At 44.5% G+C, this 26,000-nt stretch overlaps 1 protein-coding gene across 1 annotated transcript; it reads right to left on the minus strand.

Moving 5' to 3' along the window:
- Positions 1-238: 238 nt before the first annotated feature.
- Positions 239-23,239, minus strand: smtnl (smoothelin, like). Its single transcript, XM_034548429.1, has 10 exons — positions 23,042-23,239; positions 21,981-22,814; positions 4,582-4,663; positions 4,248-4,478; positions 3,638-3,694; positions 3,499-3,559; positions 3,246-3,380; positions 3,039-3,162; positions 1,587-1,738; positions 239-828 (listed from the first exon to the last, which is right to left on the minus strand). The coding sequence occupies exons 2-10, from the start codon at positions 22,644-22,646 to the stop codon at positions 702-704; spliced, it is 1,635 nt and encodes a 544-aa protein (XP_034404320.1). The 5' UTR covers positions 22,647-22,814; positions 23,042-23,239; the 3' UTR covers positions 239-701.
- Positions 23,240-26,000: the final 2,761 nt, after the last annotated feature.

Consider the following 26,000-nt stretch of genomic DNA (forward strand, 5'->3'; position numbering starts at 1 on the left):
ATAAATAAACATATAACTATACATTGTATTATATAATAGAATTATAATTATATACATAATTATTTCAGTCAGTTTTTATTTTTATTTCTCTCTCTCTCTCTCTCTCTCTCTATATATATATATATATATATATATATATATATATATATATATATATATATGTATTATTACTATTAAGGAAGACAATATCCACATTTAGGTGTCAAACTGTACAATTTATTGATTTAACTTTCCAAATATCTCAACGTCATCTAAAATAAAACCCCAAAATCACAGCATCTGTGGATGTGAATATCATCATCAACACACATAAATCATTTTATTCACCTTCATCTCAAACACTCACACACTTCCTCTCCTTTCGTTGCAACACACACCTTCAAGCACGTGAGAATAAAGACGTGTGCAACACAGCGGCTGTCGCACACTTATCTCAACTACACACAGAAAGACACACAACCCGGACGTGTGTGTGTGTGTGTGTGTGTGTGTGTGTGTAAACTCATCTTCTTCATCGCATCAGCAGGCAGAGTCCTGAGCCCGCCAGCGCTCCTCCTGCAGCGTGTGTGTGGCACGTTCACTAGTCCGCCACCAGGGGGCGGTGTGGTCTTTGACAAAAGCTCATGCGCCTCTTCTGGAGCTCCAATCCGGCCCCAAAAAGTCTGATTCAAAGTGAAGAAGAGGAGGATGAAGATGCTTCTTCACTCGAACTTGCGCAGGTGGTTGTAGAGCGATTGGACGTAGGTGAAGACGCACATGGGGTCCGGCTTACGGCCCATGATCATCATGTCCTCCACCTCGATGAGCCGGTCGCAGCCGGCCTTCACTCTGCAGACAGGAAGTCAGACAGTCAGACAGGAAGTCAGACAGGAAGGAAGTCAGACAGTGAGTCAGACAGTCAGACAGGAAGTCAGACAGGAAGTCAGACAGACAGACAGCAAGTCAGGAAGGAAGTCAGACAGTGAGTCAGACAGGAAAGTCAGACAGGAAGTGGAAAGTCAGACAAGAAGTCAGACAGACAGACAGGAAGTCAGGAAGGAAGTCAGACAGTCAGACAGGAAGTCAGACAGACAGACAGCAAGTCAGGAAGGAAGTCAGACAGTGAGTCAGACAGGAAAGTCAGACAGGAAGTGGAAAGTCAGACAGTAAGTCAGATAGGAAGTCAGACAGGAAGTCAGAAAGGAAGTGGAAAGTCAGACAGGAAGTCAGACAGACAGACAGCAAGTCAGGAAGGAAGTCAGACAGTGAGTCAGACAGGAAAGTCAGACAGGAAGTGGAAAGTCAGACAAGAAAGTCAGACAGGAAAGTCAGACAGGAAGGAAGGAAGTCAGACAGGAAGTGGAGAGTCAGACAGGAAGTGGAAAGTCAGACAGGACAGGAAGTCAGACAGGAAGTGGAAAGTCAGACAGGAAGTCAGACCAAGACCGTAACCGTGAACTCAGCACGACTAACATCCTCTTTCCGTAATAGTAAAATAAAACGTTTTTTTTTTAAATAGGTTAAATTCTGGGAACCCCCCCTAAACAACAACAGTTTCCTTCTCAAGCTGCACATGGTTGAACTATAATAAAGCATTTCCTGCTCACTCTGCGGTCCCGAAGGCCAGCTCAAAGTTGTGCTGGCGGTCGGCCGGCGACAGCGAGTTGTAGTCGAACTCCGAGGGGAAGAAGGAGTGCACCAGGGCGCAGAACGCCATGCCGTCGCTCCAGCTGGACGAGAAGTTCTGCAGCTCCGTGTACTGCGGAGAAAAACAAGAGAACGTTTGGGGTGACGGTGACCACTTCCTGTCGCCGGAGGCTCGTCCAGACCATAATTCTGATGGATGAAACGCACATTCCTCCTCAGATCATTACAAGGCGTTCCTGGTCCGGGGCTTTATATTAATAAAGTCATTGGATGGATACCTCTCTCTCTCTCTCTCTCTCTCCTTTAACCGAAGCCACATGAGGCGGTTGGCAGAGGGAAGTCAGCCGTGATGAAAAAGGGGGTCCTGAGCGTGTCGGCGTTCTCTAAACCGTGACCCAGACCACCTCCACGGTGACCAGGCAGCAGCACCCCCTATAATCACGGGGACCCTCGCTGCCACCCTGAGGTTGCAGCGATTAGCACGTTTTAAGTCATATGGAAAACAGACCGGCTCTTTTATTTCCATCCCGGGATCAGAACGCTGGAGATTTTACACGTTGAGCCGGTTTACAACCTTTTTATGGATTCTGGCTAGCTTTTAAATCTTTCTGATTGTTTTTCTCCCTGGGCTGTAATAGATAAAATATGTAATAATGTGCTCGAGAGGCAAATTAGCCTAGCTTAGCATAAGGACCAGATCTTGCGAGAAGGCGACAATGAAATACAAACAAAGGTAATTTTCTCTGGATTTATTAATACATTGTTAAACTTTGAAGTGAGACAGGCTAGCTGTTTCCCTCTGCGTCCAGTCGTTATGCTAAGCTAGGCTAACCGTGCCCCCAGGCTCCCTCTTCTCTTCTATCGGAAAAATGGAAATGAATCAGCGTCCTACACAAAATCATTTATGTGTTCTGGCAATCCGTCCTATGAATCTTTCAACTTCTGGCTTTCTCTATTTTTGTTTCAAGTTACATTATTATATCGTGATTTATTTATTGTTATCACGTCGAAAGCCTGGGTGGATATCAAAAGTCAGCTCACATGGTGCGTTCATGTGCTTTATTGGGTTGTGTGTAACACGAGCTGGAGGAAGAACATTTTCCAACTCGCGTTGCCAGAGGAGTGGAAAAAAAAAACCAAGAGACGACGTGATTTTGACAATAATAGAACAATATGCACCGGGGTTGGGCCTTTTTAATGCTGATGTCATCGCTCGTCCGGGAGGAACGAAAGATTTTAACGATGAAAATTCCTGCTCTGGAAAAAATAATCATCAGTGATGTAATGTTTGTGCAATTTGAAGCTGAGCAGGCATCGTCCTTGTAATGAAATGGACCAAATGTTGGACGTCATGGCTCCGAATAGGCGCCGCCGAACGCGTTGGATCGCGTTGCCGGCGGTCGGGAATGTACCTGGTAGCCGATGGTCTTGGAGCGGCACCACTCGAGAAGGATCTGTTTGATGCTGCTGGCGCTGGACACCCCGAAACTCTGGGAGCGCTTCAGTGTGGGTTTGGAGTCCACCGGCTTGGGGCGACTGGTGCAATGAGCAGAAGCACGGGTTAAGTATTTAAAGGGGAGGCCTCAACGTGACGAACGCGACGCCGCGGCGTTTTATACCTGTTGCCGGCTTCGGAGTCCAGCCTCTCGAAGATGGATCGGCGAGCCTGAGCGCCGATGTTCCGCGGCAGCGTCTGCGACCTCACCAGCTCCCGCCTCCTCTCCACGACCTGGCCGAAGGATCTGTCGCCGTCTCTGCAGGGACGGCGTGGTGGTGGTGGTGGGGGGGGGGGGAGGGGGGGGGGGGGTCAAAGGGTCAGATCGCATTTTCACCGGCAAAAAAAGAGATTTCACAAGTCACCCGTCCGCTCACCTGTCGTGCTGCAAAAGCCCCGAGTAGGTCACGGACTTAGCCGGGGCCGAGTGAGCTTTCTCTGCAAAAGACAAACAGTCAGTGAGTCCCATCGTAGAAGTCTCATTGGGGTCTCCAGCCGGGACGCCATGTGGCTCACCTTGAAGCCGAGGGGATCCCAGAGCTCTGATGGGTGTCGGTGCCCACGTGGAAGATACTGACGGCAATAAAGAGAAGAAAAAAAATGAAATAGGATTGTTGTGAGTATATAATGCTGCGATGCAATGGGGCCCGTCAACAACAACACAGCTTAGCTCTTAAAACGGGCCAAGAGGTGAAGAAGAAAAACACCACTCAATTAATATAAATTAAAATAATTTAATATAATTAAAATTTGATATAATTAATATAATATAATTAATATAATATAATTAATATAATATAATTAATAATATAATTAATAATATAATTCATATATATTATATAATGTATTAATATAATTCAAATATAATATAATTAAAATGTGGGAGTTAAATAAAAATCTACCCCCCCCCCCCCTTACAGTTGTCATGAATGAGGATATTAGTTATAGGGACCAGGCTGTAAACATGCTTATGTATTTATTTTAAAATGAGGGTCTCCCTGCTTCGAGTGGCCATTTGAAGAACTGCACTGGAGGTTGCGGCTTTGGAAAATCTAGCAAAAGGAATCTGGTAAAAAAGGACTTATGTATTGATTGCATGTGATCGCAGGTCTGAAGTTGAGAAAACCTGGTTGGATCGGAGACTCCTCGATCGGTTGGGTCTGGTTGGTGCCTGGAGCTGAGGCCTCGGAGACCGGCGAGGAACGAGAACCGCCGGGAGAGTCGGGGCCCTTCATTTCCGCCGTCTTGGTCGTCGCGGTGATGGGGAGGTGGGGCATCCTCATGGCGACGGGGGCTGTGTGCTGGTGTGGGAAGTCATTGGGCGGAGACGTCTTCCCGTGGACCGACTCAGAATGTTCTGGTTGACGCAATAAGATCATACCGATGTAGCGTGTTATGCTAACGATGGCTTTGAGGACCGTTGTGTAACGTAAAAAGGGGGTTTATCGGACGTCAGTTACCTGCGGTGGCGGCGTGTCCGTTCTCCAGGCCGGCGTGCGTCGGGGCGGGGTCCACCTCTATTGGCTCCTCTCGCTCAATACTCTGAAACACAGGGAGTCAATATTAGAGCCTTTTTATTGCTTTTTTAAAAAGTCATATTTCACCTTCACTGGCGCCCAGAGTTTTTTTTTGCCAGCAATTCAAGCACCAGGTGTATTTAAGTTTAATTTAAACACATAAAACCTCAGCTTGTGTCATTGTCGTTTCCTGCTTAAAAAAAAACAATTTTAAATTTTTTTTATTTAAACGCTGCCATTCAAGATGGCCGCACCCAATGGACCGGTTGGCCGATCCACATGCCACCTGGCGCGAGACCAAAAAAGACCACTTCTACAACAACACGAGAATTACAAACCAAATCAACCCCAGACTATCATTAGAAACAGTGAAAGTGTGATAGATTGAACGCGTCAACGGCCGCAAAATCAGGTTTTTATGAATTAGATCAACGTGTTTTGCTACTTCGTGGTTGCGCAATTCTTTTACAAAATGAGCCCCGTCTTTTCATGTCCGTGCTGAAGCATTCATAAAAAAAAAAAAGTTAGAAATGTAGTATCGATCGATCGATTTCCCGCAGTTCATTCCGTTCTTTCCCCGACGTAGTGCCATTCATAAACCAATATCGGGCCATCAAGTTCCTCTGGTTGAAAAAAAAGAAAAGAAATAAGAAACCCAGATGTTGCTCATTGAGTCATTGTTTCTACTCATTCAAGGTTTTGGACTTCTTCTCCAACATGTGGGCCTTTTCTGAAACGACTTCAGACGAAACGAGACAAAAACCAACAACCACGGGGAGCCGCGGAGCGACTCGGAAAAAAAACACTTCAAAGTCGGCCGGATTCAAACGAGCTGATTGTTTTGAGGGCTTCTCGCGTCTGCCTCTCCTCCGCTGATAAGACTTTGAGAAGTCTTTTGTTAGTGAATCAGGCGCCGGCCGTCACCGTCGAGAGAGAGAGAGCTGCCAAACTCGCCGACGTGATTGCGATCCGTGTTTTTATAAACGTCTGACATCGTCCGGATCTCGGGTTTACATCTCGACGTCTCGCACGGGAAACAGCCAATCGCAGATGCTTGTACCTCGAACTCTTAACCGCGAATGCCGCCGATGACCCACGTGGGTTCTGGGTCGAGCTGTCAGACCGATGGGCGGAGCTTATAGCGCAGAGCGACACGTTTTCTCAAGGTCAGTCTCAAACCACTTTATTATCTATTATGTCGGTCTCACTGACCACGAAAGAGGCTTTCTGGAGACGCACCGAACCCCTCGGGCCGCCATGCTGGTGATCCTCTCCGCTCTCCCCAAACAGCTGGTTGCGTTTCAACCTCGGCTGTCACGGGCGAATCAAAACAGACGAAGGTTAATTTTCTTGTTTGACCTAGAAGGTTATTTCGCCACCGATGCATCAGTTCTGTGTTTAGATAACGTCGGCGTGTGTTTGGAAGCAGAGGAGATGCATCTGGTCGGCTTTTTTTTTCTCTCCGCTGTCTGAGAACCACAACATGAAGGGAAAGAGGACGAGACCAGTGCAGTAAAACGCAACGTTTAAATCCAGGTTTAGCTTGAAATCCACTGAGAAGTATGGAAACGGAGAACATATGAAACCATTGGAGTCTGTGGAGCTGTCGGATGCCACGCTGTGATTGGACAGTGTGCGTCCAAGGGGGCATTTTTAGCATTCTTGAGCGCAACAAATATTGTCATTGTCGTCATTGTGACCTCACCTCACTAGTTTGTGGACTGATGTTTTTAAGCCGCCATCTTGGAATACGGCCTTTATGGTCTGTTTGACTCTTTATGACCATAATTTACTAAATGAACATCACGCTGTATTGAAGAAGACTTGAAACTAGAGATTGAGACCAAAAACTAATGTTTACAATGTTTACTGAGGGAATACATCAAGAGAAGTAGAGTCATTTATATAGACTTCTATACAACCAGAGGAGTCGCCCCCTGGTGGTCAGGAGAGAGAATGCAGCTTTAACACATGAAGCATAGACTTCTATACAACCAGAGGAGTCGCCCCCTGGTGGTCAGGAGAGAGGATGCAGCTTTAACATATGAAGCACAGACTTCTATACAACCAGAGGAGTCGCCCCCTGGTGGTCATGAGAGAGAATGCAGCTTTAACACATGAAGCATAGACTTCTATACAACCAGAGGAGTCGCCCCCTGGTGGTCAGTAGAGAAAATGCAGCTTTAACACATGAAGCATAGACTTCTATACAACCAGAGGAGTCGCCCCCTGGTGGTCAGTAGAGAGAATGCAGCTTTAACACATGAAGCATAGACTTCTATACAACCAGAGGAGTCGCCCCCTGGTGGTCAATAGAGATAATGCAGCTTTAAGGCACTTCAGTATCGACTCTGTAGAACCAGAAGTTGCCACCCGGTGAAGACTTTACGTATGAAAAGGTGAAGGAGGAGCAGTTGCATATTGCATGATAGGAAATGTGAAGCGAGGTGGACACAGCTGGCTATCCAGCAGGAGGAGGGAGACAAATTGCAGAATGTCTGGCTCCGGGGAAGGGGAGCTTTCCCCGGCTCAAGTGCTCAGATCATCAGACGTACACAGTGGGTCAGAGGGGGGAAACATGATAGCGGAGCTGCTGAGGTTGCCGTAAACTCTCTGGTATCTCATGGTCTTTCTTTTTTTGTTGCTGGCAGATTACACTGGCACTCAACACTGTTAACACGGCACATATAGCTGCACATATCACAATTACACAAACACCAACTGATATCTACTGGATTTACTCCCCCGACGAACTGATCTATTGTTTTATTGAGGATTAATCGCCATTTATACATACATGCTTTATGATTCGCTCCACCCGCTTCCCGATTTTGAGACCATTTCGTCGCAAGAGTGGAAAGACAAATAAAAACACCATTTTCAGTGTTTCTTTCTTACTCAACTGATACAGAACACAAGCTATAACTGGTGTCACATCGTAGTCAGGAAGTGCATTGATCTCCCAGAGGTCAATACTTCTGCGGGCAGCTGCCACACTGCAAATATTTACACATTAAATAGGTGCGGAGATATAAGTCTTCACCAGCCATGAAAACCTGTGTAAATATACTGCACAGCTGCTCCAGAGGGACTGCTATCTGCATCTGTTTGACTTGTGCACGCTCTGACACAACTGGACAAATGTTGACATGACAAGCCGATTGGTTAGCATGCTAGCGGATTGGTTAGCATGCTAGCGGATTGGTTAGCATGCTAGCGGATTGGTTAGCAGGCAAACGGATTGTTTAGCATGCTAGCGGATTGGTTAGCATGGTAGCGGATTGGTTAGCAGGCAAAGGGATTGTTTAGCAGGCTAGCGGATTGGTTAGCATGCTAGCGGATTGGTTAGCAGGCAAAGGGATTGTTTAGCAGGCTAGCAGTGACATCCAACGTGACACACATTGGATGACTCGCAATGAAATTTAATTGAGACGTTCATGTTCCCCCGACAGGATAAATAGCCATAACTTTAAACTTTTTATTTAGCGCCATAATCGATTTGGACGGAGCAACGCTTGCTGAATAACCAACTTAAAAATGAGATGAGTAGTATTTTAATCCCATGATCGTGCGAGAAATGACACACCAATGGTCAGAGTGTCCAAAGATATCGTCACCTCAACCCTACAGCGTTGGCAGAGACACGTGTATTAAGTAAATAAGTCAAATGTATTTATATAGCACATTTCACAGAGAGAGGTCACAAAGTGATTGACAGGAGTATAAAAACAAAATAATTAACGCAATACATTACAAGAAGTTTTTAACACAAGAACATTTCTATTATTATTATTATTATTAGAGTGTCGTTGCCTACCGACACGTTTCTAAAAGTAGAAACCATCGTACGAAGATGACGCTAAACTAGACTGAGTTGAGCGGTGAACTGTGTGCGGGTGTTTAATCCCTTGATAGACATACAGGAGGTGTGTTTACATCCAACGTCATCCTAATTTGTCTCTGACTTCTCTAAAGTAAATCAGATGAAACTGATTGACCGGTTGTTTAGTGTGCGCTGCCGTCAGCAGCCGTCACACTCTTGAACGCACCCTTAACCTATAAACAAGCCGATTCATAACAGACTCGCGTCGGAGTGACAGAAGTGTAAGCGGACCAAAGCTCCCCGTTGCTCTCCGAAGGCAGCAACAAATCCCTTCCTCCCCGAGAGTGCGTCATCGCAAATGGAAAATGTTTGGATTAAAAGGAGTGAAAGGGAGCAGGAATGTGTAGAGGCATCAGAGCAAGGACAGAGGAGGAAGGAGACGATGAAGAGGACGGTTCTTTTTGGCCATCTTCACTTTGCGCATCTCGCCCTGTACTTTATGTGTGACCACTGGCAAGAATTTAGGCTTCACCAAACAGGAAAAGATTAATACAAATGTGTCCTAAACAGTTGTAACTAACTTTCCATGTGGAGTAAAACACAAAAAACATTGGTCGTGGAGTTTTCAACTTGTATTGGTAATGTACTATTTTGCTTTGTCAAGAGTTAGCTTCAAGCTAACGGAAGTACAACACATCGAATGGTGACATTTAAGTTTAATATGTCACATGTTCCCTCACATTTCGTCCCGATACTTCATAATGTATTGGAGCCTGATAAGTGAGTGTTTCTGTACTAAAACTAAAGATTCACACTCTTAGACACAATATTGTCTGTTTGATTATGGACAACGTGCATAAATGCCTGAATAAAAGTCTGGCAATATGTCCACTGGCAAGAATTTAGCCTTCAGCAAACAGGATATAAAATGTGTCCTAACAGCTGTTGCTAACTTTCCATGTCAAGTAAAACACACAAATAATGTGTCATGGGGTTGCCAACTTGTATTTGTAATATATTATTTTGCTTTGTTGTACTTCGTCAAGAGTTAGCTTCAAGCTAACGGAAGTACAACACATCAAATTACGACATTATGTTTCCTCACATTTTGTCCCGATACATCATCAAAGTATTGTATCCTGAATCCTAGAAGTGAGTGTTTCTGTACTAAAACTAAAGATTCCCACTCTTAAGACACAATATTGTGTCTGCTTGCTTTTGGGACAACGTGACCCGGAGGAAACACGTCTATTTAAACAAGGAGGAGGTATGAGGGTGCTGCTGGGTGAGCGTCCTGTGTTCGGGCAGAGGATATTGTTAAGCTGTCAGAGGCGTCTTCATCGCTGACACTTTAATAAAGACTTTGCAGGGGTGGAGGTGTGGAGGTGTGGATGTGTGGATGGGACAACTTGGCTGCTGGAGGGTGAAAATGTGACGAGGGAACACTGTAGACTGCTGGGAAACGCCGTATCAGAACGGTCACACGTTGTGGTGTTTGGCTTTGTACTGCATGTTGAATTTAGAGATTAAGAGGGCCAACTCTCCGCTTTAAATAACCGGTGTTTATCAAGTTTCTACTCCGGCTTTCAGTCACAATAATGATATATAATATTTGGGCTTACGGTGTTCGTCTTGCGACTGCATTAACACTCAACTGGTCTTGATGAAGAGACAGAAAAGTAGAGCGCAAATTATGCATTAACAACTACTTTTAATTCATTTGATTGGTTGGATGGATACGTTTCAACCGCACGTGGTCTTCCTCAGGTTAAAAGTGAAGAACACGCCTGGTATCGATCTTCTGAACTTATAAAAGCCGTTTCACAACAAAGATATTTAGTGAAGTTCTTATTAATAATGTTTGTACGAGGAACCTTCGCACGGGAAAAAGAAAGGTCAGTGACTCCTGCTCTGTAATTTCGTCAACAAGAGGAATCCTCTCCTCAAAACACCTGTTCTTCAAATACGTTCAGTCGCAGCCCAATTATCGCATGGAAAGCACTTTGGGTCGAGAGTGGAAAAAATGCCCAGCCTTTGAACCGAGAGGGTATAAAAAGCCTAATTGCAGGTGAGAGCAACCGTACAGAGAAAAGTTCTCTCCATAAACACAGTGCTGCTGAATTCAGGTTACGGGCTAAAAGCTGCTAAAAAAACTAAACAGATTTTGTGCTTGATTCTCTACAAACTGCATCTGTAAAAGCGCTCTCTGTTTACGGAAACTTTTAGACAGCTGTTATTGCATAGTGGTTCTAAGAATGACGTTTTCTTTAGCGCCTCTTTCAGAGTAGAAACTCTCCCAACACCAGGTGATTTGACAGGTGATTTGTCAAATACATGAGCCAATGCAGCACCGATAACAGACATTTAAAAAAACTGACTTTACAATAAAAAACAGTACCGTTAGCAAAAAGAGTAACGCAGTAACATTAGCACACAAACTAGCCCAGTACCGTTAGCGCAAAGACTAAGCCAGTAACGTTAGCACAAAGACTAACCCGGTACTGTTAGCACAAAGACTAACCCAGTACCGTTAGCACAAAGACTAACCCAGTACCGTTAGCACAAAGACTAACTCAATACTGTTAGCACAAAGACTAACCCACTGACTTTAGCACAAAGACTAACCCAGTACTGTTATCACAAAGACTAACCCACTGACTTTAGCACAAAGGCTAACTCAATACCATTAGCACAAAGACTAATCCACTGACTTTAGCACAAAGACTAACCCACTGACTTTAGCACAAAGACTAACCCACTGACTTTAGCACAAAGACTAACCCACTGACTTTAGTACAAAGACTAACTCAATACCATTAGCACAAAGACTAACCCACTGACTTTAGCACAAAGGCTAACTCAATACCATTAGCACAAAGACTGACCCACTGACTTTAGCACAAAGGCTAACCCAGTACCGTTAGCACAAAGACTAACCCAGAATCGTTAGCACAAAGAATAACCCAGAATCGTTAGCATAAAGACTAACCCCACTGACTTTAGCACAAAGGCTAACTCAATACCATTAGCACAAAGACTGACCCACTGACTTTAGCACAAAGGCTAACCCAGTACCGTTAGCATAAAGACTAACCCACTGACTTTAGCACAAAGACTAACTCAGTACCATTAGTTCATATTTTTGTCATATCATTTATTGAACAAATTCCTGGTCGGAGACTTTGGACTCTTCATGATCTTTCCTTTAGTTCTACCGCCTGACCAAAACAACAACACTATGTAAAACACGTGACTTTTCCCAATTCTTTTCCCAATCACTTATGCAGCTCTTCCTTGCAAAATCTCAAATAGGTCTATTTGGGTTTGTGTTATTGCTCCATCTCATCTTTTATGTGTGATTCTGTTTTTTTGCTGTGGGGGAAAAAAATATAATTTAAAGCCTCGCTCCAAAATATGGCAACAATAGAGAGAGACTCCCCTGTCCTCCCTGTCCTCCTCTGGTTCCCGGCAGTGAGGCCGAGGAGGAGGAGGACGGGGGGGCATGTTGACCTCTGGGAGGTGAGAGGTCATAACTCAGACAGTCTGTATCACCTCTTGCTTCACTCCCATTTCTGAAGACAGGTGATTAGTGTGCGACGGTCCACGATTGATGTCCGCTCTGACTGGACGTCAGATACGGAAAAAGAGTCCACGCAGCAATGACTTCCTGATATGTTTATGTTCTCGAGGTTGTTCATGACAACAGGGAGGTGGAGGCGCAGGGCATCGCCCGAGAGCTTTGGGAGTGGAAGTTTTCCTCTTCCAGGACGTTGAAAAAAATCTCAGTTCACCTGTAGATGTTCCATTCTATTAATTCATTAAATGTTTTTTAATCATTCAGCCGGTTTACTTATATAAATATATATTTTTATTTAAATATATATCATTATATTTATATAAATATATATATTTATTTAAATATATATATAATTAACATTATATATATATATATATATATATATATAAATAAATATATTTATATAATTATATATATTTTTTTTTTCTCCATATCCTGGTTCAAATATTTACACATACCATGTTTAAATGTTGAACTTGCCAGCTGTGTCTTATTTATATGTATGAATAATTTTTCTATATTGTTACTTATTACTCTGTTTATGCCATTTCCCTGCGGGGCTCCTTACAAAGTTTTATCTTGTTGTGGAAACATCGACGTCACCATCCGACCTCTGGAGAGTTCACATTTTGACTTTTCATCCTCTCGCTGATTGACAGGCGGATAAATTAACTCCAGGTCACGTTCTTACTTCAGGTGAAACCCCCCCAAAAAATGTAGCGGTTACATCTGGGTCACCCTCCCGTGGTGGGAGACTTAATGTCTGACAAAACTCCCGAAACCACGACTCTCTTACCCGTGACCCCCCCCCCCCCCCCCCCCCCAAAAAAAAACGTGTCATCCAACCTCTTTAAAAAAACGCCTTCTGGGCATTATTCCCTCCCCCAAAAAAACTGCAGCTAAATGACATTGTAAAGTATTCCCGAGAGGTCGACTTCCAGTAAGGCTTACTGGTTCCACCGAGGGGGCGAGCTCTCCCACCAGTCAGTTATTAACCTGTTTCCACAGAGATGATGACGGGAACACGGCCTATTGTCTGGAAGTCATTAAGAGAGCCAGGGGTAGCCAGGGAGTGGCCCGCATACCTCAGTTAAACCCCCAGCGTGTGTACACACACACACGCACACACACACACACACACACACACACACACACACACACACACACACACACACACACACACACACTTCAGCTCTGCCCTGCTTTCAGTTTATTTTCTTCTATATAAATAGATTAAATATATATATCAGCACTTTAAAATGGTCTTCAAAAGCCAGTTCATATTTTTGCCATTTTAGTAAATATTAAGTTGTGTGGATCTGTGTTTTCTATGTTTACGGCTGTATTAATAGACACATAGGTGGCAGTGATGGAGGCGGGGGTGTCAGGAATCCAGTATTAAAAGTAGCCGGGCTCCGAGGAGGAGATTGGGGGAGGGGTACAAAAGGGGGTGAGGAAGGGGCCACAGAGGGAGGGTCATGGATGGATGGGTGCTGCTAGAGTCCACAGAGACCAGAGGTCGTACGTCAACGCCGTCGGAGCCGGCTCGGCCTGGCGAGTCTCCACAGACGGCGTGTAAATGTCAAGTGTCTTCGTCCTGGAGATAAACAACACGCCACCGTGGGCTCTCTACTCTGCACTCGCTCGTTAAGCTATCTGTTGAAGGTTAGAGTCACCGCGAGGAACTTCTATCTGGTCCTGAACCCCGTCTCAGTGTAGTCCTGGTCCTCTTTAGACCGCCATCAGTAAACAGACCACCAGAGAGAAGGTGGTCTGGTTCTATAGGGTTCTTCTTAAAGGTCCTCATCGCGGAGCCACCGGGTCGGATTCTGGTGAAACCAGATGACGTCATGCAGCTTCACCAGAACCTCCTTCAGCTCAGACTCCCTCAGAGACCAAAAACACAATATTTTTATTAAACTTAACAAAAAATGTCATCTTTATTAAACCTAATTAAGTATTTCATCTTTATTAATATAACTAAATATTTCATCATCTTTATTAATATAACTAAGTATTAAATCTTTATTAAACCTAACTAAGTATTTCATCTTTATTAAACCTAACTAAGTATTTAATCTTTATTAAACCTAACTAAGTATTTAATCTTTATTAAACCTAACTAAGTATTTAATCTTTATTAAACCTAACTAAGTATTTAATCTGTATTAAACCTAACTAAGTATTTCATCATCTTTATTAATTTAACTAAGTATTAAATCTTTATTAAACCTAACTAAGTATTTCATCATCTTTATTAAACCTAACTAAGTATTTCATCTTTATTAAACCTAACTAAGTATTAAATCTTTATTAAACCTAACTAAGTATTTCATCATCTTTATTAAACCTAACTAAGTATTTCATCTTTATTAAACCTAACTAAGTATTTCATCTTTATTAAACCTAACTAAGTATTTCATCTTTATTAAACCTAACTAAGTATTTAATCTTTATTAAACCTAACTAAGTATTTCATCATCTTTATTAATTTAACTAAGTATTAAATCTTTATTAAACCTAACTAAGTATTTCATCTTTATTAAACCTAACTAAGTATTTCATCATCTTTATTAAACCTAACTAAGTATTAAATCTTTATTAAACCTAACTAAGTATTTAATCTTTATTAAACCTAACTAAGTATTTCATCTTTATTAAACCTAACTAAGTATTAAATCTTTATTAAACCTAACTAAGTATTTCATCATCTTTATTAAACCTAACTAAGTATTAAATCTTTATTAAACCTAACTAAGTATTTAATCTTTTATTAAACCTAACTAAGTATTTCATCTTTATTAAACCTAACTAAGTATTAAATCTTTATTAAACCTAACTAAGTATTTAATCTTTATTAAACCTAAGTAAGTATTTCATCTTTATTAAACCTAACTAAGTATTTCATCATCACCGCTGCATGAAGATTTGTTTACTGACCAACAAACACGTCAACATTCACTAACTCGCTCTGGGACTAAATCAAGTAGCAGCTTTAATGTTTAAGGCGTTTCCATAATTCGGTACAATTGCTTAAAGAATGAGACCCGGGTGGCGTCGACGGGGAGCTTCTGTCTCGCAGCCGCCACGAGTGCAGATGCTTCCCCCAAAATTAAAACCACATTTCCTATAAATCCCGTTGCTTCCTGCTCGACTCTGGATTTTGTTTTGTTCATCTCAGCCACCGCGACTGAAACGTCTGCACCGCACTGACGACAGCAGAGAAAACCTCAAACAACGTGCACGGTAACGATTCGCCGATGTCCAACCGGCGCATGCGACACCTTTCAAGCGGAAACTCGTGCGACGTCGTCTCCGCAGCCTGGACTTTGAAGCCCTGGTACCAAGAAAACACATCCAGCAGTTTGTGCTGCGTGTCTTTTTTATAGAAAAGGCTAAGCCCCGCCCCTTTTGGGGTCCCCCCTTATATGGGACCTTAGCCCCGCCCCCTTATATGGGACCTTATTTTAGAAAAGATACGTACGAGAAAAAAATATGACGACATCCTGATGTTTGGCACCTGTTGACATCACTGTGACTTCATCTTAATTGCTTTTTCCAGAGCTTTCAACCACAAGATGGCCTCCGTGTTATCACAGGACCGAAAGGTCACTGGGGTCACGATGACAACTGAGCAGACTCTGCTGATGAAGACGGTGAGAGGTTGTTGAAAGTCCCGGAAAAAAAACTAATAAGTGGACCTCACATTGAAGTCGTTGTTTTTCTTCTTATTTTAAATGCTATTATATTTATTGGGTTGCCGTCTTTTTAAATTCACCGTTTATTTTTCTTTCTTTTATGGAGCCTCCCCACAAAAACCTTTCACACGATTATTGTAACCGGAGTTACAATAATAACCTTGAAATGACTATTTTCTATCATTGAGATCGGACCTTTTAAACCTCAATAGCTAAACGCAAATCAATTTGACAGGACGGTTGATTCTGTGACCTTTAACACACCTTTGACCTGTAACACAACCGTTGAGTTAGGTTTAGGTAACACAACCGTTGAGTTAGGTTTAGCCAACACAACCATTGAGTTAGGTTTAGGTAACACAACCGTTGAGTTAGGTTTAGCCAACACAACCATTGAGTTAGGTTTAGGTAACACAACCATTGAGTTAGGTTTAGGTAACACAACCGTTGAGTTAGGTTTAGGTAACACAACCATTGAGTTAGGTTTAGGTAACACAACAGTTGAGTTAGGTTTAGGTAACACAACCGTTGAGTTAGGTTTAGGTAACACAACCATTGAGTTAGGTTTAACCAACACAACCATTGAGTTAGGTTTAGGTAACACAACCGTTGAGTTAGGTTTAGGTAACACAACCGTTGAGTTAGGTTTAGATAACACAACCGTTGAGTTAGGTTTAGGTAACACAACCGTTGAGTTAGGTTTAGGTAACACAACCGTTGAGTTAGGTTTAGGTAACACAACCGTTGAGTTAGGTTTAGGTAACACAACCATTGAGTTAGGTTTAGGTAACACAACCGTTGAGTTAGGTTTAGGTAACACAACCGTTGAGTTAGGTTTAGGTAACACAACCGTTGAGTTAGGTTTAGGTAACACAACCGTTGAGTTAGGTTTAGGTAACACAACCATTGAGTTAGGTTTAGGTAACACAACCGTTGAGTTAGGTTTAGGTAACACAACCATTGAGTTAGGTTTAGGTAACACAACCGTTGAGTTAGGTTTAGGTAACACAACCGTTGAGTTAGGTTTAGGTAACACAACCGTTGAGTTAGGTTTAGGTAACACAACCGTTGAGTTAGGTTTAGCCAACACAACCATTGAGTTAGGTTTAGGTAACACAACCATTGAGTTAGGTTTAGGTAACACAACCGTTGAGTTAGGTTTAGGTAACACAACCGTTGAGTTAGGTTTAGGTAACACAACCGTTGAGTTAGGTTTAGGTAACACAACCATTGAGTTAGGTTTAGGTAACACAACCGTTGAGTTAGGTTTAGGTAACACAACCATTGAGTTAGGTTTAGGTAACACAACCGTTGAGTTAGGTTTAGGTAACACAACCGTTGAGTTAGGTTTAGGTAACACAACCGTTGAGTTAGGTTTAGGTAACACAACCGTTGAGTTAGGTTTAGGTAACACAACTGTTGAGTTAGGTTTAGGTAACACAACCATTGAGTTAGGTTTAGGTAACACAACCGTTGAGTTAGGTTTAGGTAACACAACCATTGAGTTAGGTTTAGGTAACACAACCATTGAGTTAGGTTTAACCAACACAACCATTGAGTTAGGTTTAGGTAACACAACCGTTGAGTTAGGTTTAGGTAACACAACCGTTGTGTTAGGTTTAGGTAACACAACCATTGAGTTAGGTTTAGGTAACACAACCGTTGAGTTAGGTTTAGGTAACACAACCATTGAGTTAGGTTTAGGTAACACAACCGTTGAGTTAGGTTTAGGTAACACAATCGTTGAGTTAGGTTTAGGTAACACAACCGTTGAGTTAGGTTTAGGTAACACAATCGTTGAGTTAGGTTTGGGGAAACCACCATAATTGTAAGCCTTAGGCAACAAAACCACATCAACTCTTTGGGACACACGGTGTTGAACACCTGTATCGTGGTTGACAGTCCTGTTTGTTGGATGGGACCAATCCATTTCCACTTCCATTTCCACTTCCATTTCCACTTCCACTTCCCCTTTCCGCCCACCATAAGTCGTCTTTGTCGCTCTTTAAAACCTACGGTAAAACGATCCTAATCGACGTTCCCTTGGCATTTGTGTCATCCTGAGTCAGTTGTGTCCGTGTTCGAGAACCAATGGATGCGTCACGTGACCATCACACGACCGCGAGGATGTGGCCGGGAAAAAAAACACGATTTTTTTCATCACGATTCCAACGGCAGCGTGTCGAAATCACCCCCCAAAAAAAACGAAGAAGCTAATTACCGCGACGTGAGCACAGAAGCAACAAACAGTGGACCTTTGTGCGACTACATTTCCCCGTGTTTTCTGGCGTTTGATCCAATGTGTGTGTGTGTGTGTGTGTCTGCAGCAGTGTGTGTGTGTGTTTGGCTGACAGCGGGGGATCTCCCACTGCAGACACACACAGAAACAAAGGTGCCCTTGTGTCGTTTAGCTCTGACCACATGATTTCACAGAAGATAAAATTCCTCTATTGTATCCACCACATAGTTTGGTAATTAAAGATGCATGGCGGACAGATCATTTGCATAATGTCTGCGTGTGCATGCATGTGTTTGTGAAACTGTTTTTGTGTAGACTTATCTGTACCTGAATGTGTGCATGTGAACACACCGTGCAAGACTTCTAATATTGAACAGACGTTGTTGTTGCGGCATTAACAATTTTGGTAAATCAGGACCCCGATATCTTTAAAACAGGTATAAAAAAAACGTGCAATATCCCAACAAGAATGCACATTCGGGAGAATACAGCTGTGAGTTTACAGGCAAATTACGGAGCTTCATGAAGGATCAACTCTGCTCCGAATATTAAAACAGACAATCTCAATACTGGACTCATAAAGTTCGCCTTGGAAGTAAATACCATCGTCCCCTGCCGTTGAAGTTAATTAACCAATGTGGCTTTGAGGTACAGTTTGACATGTGATTTCATGTCTGTGGTTTTACCGTTTACTTTTGGGAATAAATATAACCGCTGTTGATTGATCTCGTAGAAAACACCCCAGGCTGACAAGCTGGGTGACATCAGATTATTTCAGGAAGTAAGTCCTCTCAAACAAATAAAAGATTGCCAAAATGTAGGTAACACTGACTATTATGTGCACATTTCAGGAGGCAACCTCCAGTTTTGAGAAATGAAGTCTACGCTTCATGTGTTAAAGCTGCATTCTCTCTACTGACCACCAGGGGGCGACTCCTCTGGTTGTATAGAAGTCTATGCTTCATGTGTTAAAGCTGCATTCTCTCTCCTGACCACCAGGGGGAGACTCCTCTGGTTGTATAGAAGTCTATGCTTTATGTGTTAAAGCTGCATTCTCTCTCCTGACCACCAGGGGGCGACTCCTCTGGTTGTATAGAAGTCTATGCTTCATGTGTTAAAGCTGCATTCTCTCTCCTGACCACCAGGTGACGACTCCTCTGGTTGTATATAAGTCTATGCTTCATGTGTTAAAGCTGCATTCTCTCTCCTGACCACCAGGGGGCGACTCCTCTGGTATGCAGCACATTCACCAACTTCCAACAGTTTGCAGAGATGGACGCCCCGTGAGAAAAGCCCACATCTCTCGTCGGAAGGAGGAACAAACCTCCTTTTTAAACATCAGGAAGGACTTGGGGGTTTATTTGTGTGCAAACAAAAACAGAGTCGGTGTCACCATTACATTGCTTGTCAACTCAAGAAGACCATGTTGTGATGGAAACACTGTGTTTAGCCTCTTTTTGGTGGGCTCAAAAGCTCCTGTTTTGTACAACAATAAACAATGCAACTTTCCTTCATTCTTTCTTGCCAATATCACAATTCCTGCGGTTCCTGAAGGCTCCGAGTTACCAGCACAGCAAACACATGCATACGCAGTCCCCTGAGGACGGGAAGACAAAAGAAAACTCAAATCTAGATTGTCATGAACTTCTTTAAATATTTAGAAACAGAGTATAAAGAGGTCGATTAAAGAGATTCTCCTTCTTGGTGTCATCAGAGCAATCGAGCCGAAGGAGCTACTGTCCAGGTCCAACTCCACAAGGACACGCCTCCACGAGCGCCATCCCAAGGTGACAGTGAAACATCACAGTGATGATAAATGAGTCCTGGTCACCCACCGATTAAATATGATGTAACTCAGACACACAATAAAACTAATTGTGACACAACCTTTGGTATCAAGAACAAAATCGTCAGCTTTCGAACTGATATACAACTTAGATCCCTGTTTTTTTTGTATAATTTATTCATTTATCCAGTAAAGTTTACAAAGAGTTTCACAAGAATGGGGGCTGGAAATATTTTCAAGGTGGAATCCTGCGATCGTTTTAAAACGTGAAGCTCGAAAACGTTTCCTTAAAAACCGGACTGGGGGATGACAGCGCTAATGGCTAACCACAGCCCACATTTCACCATGCTGACTTCACATATTTGACTCGGCTTTAAAAAAAAAAGAAAAAACACCCGACCGCGCTAACCTCCCAGGAGCCCGGCCGGACTCATGTTACCGTTCTTCATGAATCCTTAAAGCCTCCTTGGTGGACGGCTATTGTGCAACTGCAGCGACACGGCCGAGCGACTCGTATGACAACAACCACACTTCAGGCAAACGCCAACATTCGGCCCCTTCGCCACAGCAGCCGGGTAGTTTCCCCAACAAGGAACATTACATCATAATTACTGGATGGGGCCACCTCTCCTGCTATTGTATATCACATCTCCATCAATGTTACGCAGTTAAGTGGTGGGTCAGTACCAAAGAAGAGCGTCTGGGTGCATCCCCGGAGGACACGGGCTACGAATTGGATGAGCGTCCTTGAGACTTGAGATGTCGGCAGTTCTTGATGTGAAACTGTGGATTTTCAACCAGTACTACTAAGTTATAATATTAGTAATAATAGTGAAGAGTAAATAAAATAGATATTTGAAATGGTGAGTTAAACATTTCGGTTGAAAGGATATATCCGGGTGGTCAAACTGATAAAAAAAGATAATTATGGAACTGTTCCTCCTGTAAAGGTAGGTCTTTATTCACTGTTAAAATAATTAAAAATACATTTAGTATACAATCAGCAGCTAGCGTAGTAATTAACTCTACTTAATGATGAGCTAACATATTCTGCTAATGTTAGCTCCGATGAATGGAAGATACCATATTTGGACCAAGGAGGAGTAACGTAGAGACGCCATGTAACCTATCAATCACCTTGTAGCCCCGCCCCTAAAGCATCCCCTGCATTATGGTCTGTTTGACTCTAAATGACCATTTATGGTCATTTAGAGTCAAACAGACCTACTAAATGAACATCACGCTGTATTGAAGAAGACTTGAAACTAGAGATTGAGACCAAAAACTAATGTTTACAATGTTTACTGAGGGAATACATCAAGAGAAGTAGAGTCATTTATATAGACTTCTATACAACCAGAGGAGTCGCCCCCTGGTGGTCAGGAGAGAGAATGCAGCTTTAACACATGAAGCATAGACTTCTATACAACCAGAGGAGTCGCCCCCTGGTGGTCAGGAGAGAGAATGCAGCTTTAACACATGAAGCATAGACTTCTATACAACCAGAGGAGTCGCCCCCTGGTGGTCAGGAGAGAGAATGCAGCTTTAACACATGAAGCATAGACTTCTATACAACCAGAGGAGTCGCCCCCTGGTGGTCAGGAAAGAGAATGCAGCTTTAATGCATGAAGCATAGACTTCTATACAACCAGAGGAGTCGCCCCCTGGTGGTCAGGAGAGAGAATACAGCTTTAACACATGAAGCATAGACTTCTATACAACCAGAGGAGTCGCCCCCTGGTGGTCAGGAGAGAGAATGCAGCTTTAACACATGAAGCATAGACTTCTATACAACCAGAGGAGTCGCCCCCTGGTGGTCAGGAGAGAGAATGCAGCTTTAACACATGAAGCATAGACTTCTATACAACCAGAGGAGTCGCCCCCTGGTGGTCAGGAGAGAGAATGCAGCTTTAATGCATGAAGCATAGACTTCTATACAACCAGAGGAGTCGCCCCCTGGTGGTCAGGAGAGAGAATACAGCTTTAACACATGAAGCATAGACTTCTATACAACCAGAGGAGTCGCCCCCTGGTGGTCAGGAGAGAGAATGCAGCTTTAACACATGAAGCATAGACTTCTATGCAACCAGAGGAGTCGCCCCCTGGTGGTCAGTAGTAAGAAACGGCTTCACCTGAGCACATCAGACAAATAACACTGTTGTAAAAAGACCTCCAATTAAAAGCCTCTTCTCTTTCCCAGCATGCAATGGGCTACTCACGTTAGTCTTGCTGGACACGGCGAACGTGGCTCGGCTGGAGAAGCGAGCAGCGGAGGGGCTGCTGCTCGACACCGGGCCCGTCACCACGGAGGAGACCCTGGAGCCCACGGGAGGACTGCTGGAGCTCGGGGGGGACGAGAAGGAGACCGGTGGGGATGCGGGACCGGTCTGGCTCCCGAGGCCACCGTAGGTCTGGGATTGGCCCCCCAGGCTGCAGGACTGGATGTGGAGGAGAGCCTCACCTTTACCGTAGATCACCTCTCGTATCTCCTGAATGTCGCTGAGGTGATTCTTGTGATTCTGACCGTGGTGGCTGCTGCTGCTGTTGTTGTTGTTGTTGTTGTTGAGCAAGGCGCTCCTGTCACACGCCATCCCACTCAGGAGCTCCACCTGCAGGGTGAGAGCCTCCAGCTGACCCCGGAGCTGCCGGTTCTCCTGCTGCAGCTGAGCCACGGCTCGCCCGAGGGGCCCGCTCAGGCCGGCCGCCTCCTCCAGACGGCGCTCCACGCCCAGCTTGAAAGCGCTGACGTCCACGTGGATCTCCCGGATGGCGTCCCGGAAGGTGTTCTCGTAGCGGGCCAACGCCGCGCACACCGTCTCCCCCTCCGGGGAGCAAGAGTGCGGGTGACACGGGTCTCCCATCTCAGCCAGGGTCGGGGCTTCCATCGGGGGGGTGGGGGGGGGCGAGTTCAGCCACCGGTGGCCTTCTGCAAAGCACGGGCCAGACGAGATCCTCCGACGGGGGTCGGGAGGTGAAAGGTCGGGTCTGTTTTACCCCTAGACCTTCAGCTCCAGCTGTCAATGAGCTCTTCGGGTACAGATGTCTCACTCTTTCTGAAAGCACCAAAATAAAAAAAAAAAACGACTGTCAAACTCTTAAAAGATGCCACTGAAGAAAGAAGGAAAGAAAGAAAGAAAAGCGGCTACAATACAAAACGTGCAATGAAATCGAGGCTTCTGCTGCAATGAACAATTGCAGGAGTGCGTGCATCTTTCTTTCCAGCTATGCTTCATAACTGCCATTAAAAACCCGGCGAGGTAACGCTCGCTCTCAAACCTACCTCGGCTTCGCTCTCCGGCTGCAGAGCTTCTCCCTCAAAGCGCCCAGAACAGCTGTATGAATGTGTGTGTGAGCGGAGTGTGTGTGAGTGTGTGTGAGCGGAGTGTGTGTGAGTGTGTGTGAGCCGAGTGTGTGTGAGAGCTCTGCGCTGCCGGCGCCCTCTGGTTTGTTTAAACTCTCAGGTCGATCGCTCCTCTCTCTCTCTCTCTTCTGGCCCGGAGGAGGGAGGAGAGAAAGGGAGGAGGAGGGAGTGAAGAAACAACATGGAAAGAATAGTAAATGTGAGAGGAGGAGGAGGAAGAGGAGGAAGGAGGCGGGGCGAAGTGGAGCTTTTAGATCCATGCGTTGTGTAAACTGTGTGAAGGAGAACTCCTCGTCTCTCTCTGCACCTCCTCTCCTCCTCCTCCTTCTCCCCTCCTCCTCCTTCTCTCCTCCTCCTCTCCTCCTCCTTCTCCCCTCCTCCTCCTCCTTCTCTTTTCCTCCTCTCCTCCTCCTTCTCCCCTCCTCCTCCTCCTTCTCCCCTCCTCCTTCTCTCCTCCTTCTCTCCTCCTCCTTCTTTCCTCCTCCTCCTCCTTCTCTCTTCCTCTTCTCCTCCTCCTTCTCCCCTCCTCCTCCTCTTCTCCTCCTCCCCTCCTCTCCTCCTCCTCCTCCTCTCCTCCTCCTCCTCCTCCTTCTCCCCTCCTCCTCCTCCTTCTCTTCTCCTCCTCCTCCTCCTCTCCTCCTCCCCTCCTCCTCCTCTCCTCCTCTCCTCCTCCTCCTCCTCCTCCTCTCCTCCTCCTCCTTCTCCCCTCCTCCTCCTCCTTCTTTCCTCCTCCTCTCCTCCTCCTCCTCCTCCTCCTCCTCCCAGGATCATAATCTGATTAATGTCAATGGAGGTAATTGATGGCTAATGATTTTACGTTTATGAGAAGAAACACGAGTAATGAAGAAGTTGATCATAATGTAGCAAACAAGTACATTTATTACAGGAAATCATCATTATGCTGATTTCCATAATGACTGTATGTGGATAGTTACTTATACTAATACTTCTAATTGTAACGTAAACTTAAAGATACTACAAGAGACTTCTACCTGGTCCTGAACCAGTCTCAGTGTAGTCCTGGTCCTCGATAGACCTCCATCGGTAAACAGACCACCAGAGAGAAGGTGGTCTGGGTCTATAGGGTTCTTCTTAAAGGTCCTCATCGGAGCCACCGGGTCGGATTCTGGTGAAACCAGATGACGTCATGCAGCTTCACCAAAACCTCCTTCAGCGGGGCCTCCAGCAGAGACCAGACCACCGTGGACTAGACCCAGATCCGGCTTCACCTGCAGTCGGAGGAGGAGAGCTCAGCTCCCGGTCTCCTCCTCCTCCAGGAGCAGAGCTTCTCCTCTCTGGGAGCCGACCCCACGCCACTGGAGACCCAGGACGTATTGCTGGACCCGCTGGGGGGAAGGGGGGCACAGGAGAACCAGAACCACTTTAGTCCACAGGGGGCGCCAGAACCAACTACAACTTTATTTAGCTTTTAGCTTTATGGTTAAAGTTAGGGGGGGGGGGCTGAAGCTCGGTGGGTACAGCGGGTCATCTTGGACCAAAAGGTTGGTGGTTTGATCCCTGGCTCATATTGTTTAGATTTCAGGATTAGCCAGTACTTATATGATGGTTATTACATGCTTTAAAAGTTTGTTTAAAGTACTAACAGGTGTACACCAAAACTACAGAGGGCGTTCAAGTTTCCCGAGATGTACTCTTTATGTTTCTCTATTATCTTCTCTTCCATCCGACTGTAGCTTGAATGCAGGACGAGACAAACAGACAAGCTGGCTGCCGAGGACCACCACCCTCCCCCTCGTAACTGGACCCCAACCGAACAAACATTCAACACCAGATAGCAAGTGTGTGTGTGAGTTTGTGTGTGTGTGTATGTGTGTGTGTGTGTGTGTGCGCAACAGACAGACTCATGCAAATACTTAGACATTCCAACCTCCTGCTTACTGTCAACAGTGTGTGTGTGTGTGTGTGCAACAGGGAGATGAGGAGGGGTCTTGGTGAGGTGATTTACCAGAAAATATTCCCCTCACCTTTCCGTCTCTCCTTGTCTCACACACTAACTCAACACCCCCTCCGGGGGGTTTTATGTGAGTCTGCTGGGGGCAGTACAAGACGCAGACGGCAACAAACCACCGTCAGGTCAGAGGTCATGGGTATCAGCTTCATCAGCCATCTGTGGGTTTTTAAAAAAACGGACGTTGCTGGTGTGTCTTATTATGTGAAAAAGAAGTCAACATTAATTAATTTGTCACGTAACTTATTTAAGTAGCGGCACTGCCGTAGTTATTATAACCCAAAGCGCGATCTTTTCCCAGTATTTCATCATCTTTATTAAACCTAACTAAATAATACATTATCATTATTATAATGGACTAACTCGAGGCTTCAAAGCGGCAGTCCACAAAACGGGTGGCGCCCCAATGACGACGCCCACTTACATACAGTTGCCATTGCAACCAATGAATGGACGTTACCATATTTTACACCATGTGTAAAATCAAGGGCAAATAATACAAGATCGGGAGCATTACAATTGCCTCTAAAAGGCTCTCAACATGGCGACACCTGAGCCGGCGGCTTGTAGCTAATAATGCTAGCGGTACAAACTTCGTCAAAAGGTACTGACAGAGCTAACAGTGCTAACAGAGCTAACAGTGCTCACCTCAGGGGGAACCGGAAACGGTTGTTTGCTGCTATATCAATTAGAATCAGAACCTTTTATTGCCAAGTATGTTTTCACATACAAGGGATTTGTCATGGTGGGACAACGCCATTAAACAATCAACAAAAATCAACACAGTTAACGCTCTGAAGTCCGTATCTTGCTCCTTTAAGCTTGAATACAGTCAAATTGAAACTGATCTTCATTTTTGCTTCAGGCATCCTGAAATTCCCCAACCCCCCACGCCCCAGTTGGAGAACA

Source organism: Cyclopterus lumpus, chromosome 13 (genome assembly GCF_009769545.1).
Source record: "Cyclopterus lumpus isolate fCycLum1 chromosome 13, fCycLum1.pri, whole genome shotgun sequence".
Lineage (NCBI taxonomy): Eukaryota > Metazoa > Chordata > Actinopteri > Perciformes > Cyclopteridae > Cyclopterus > Cyclopterus lumpus.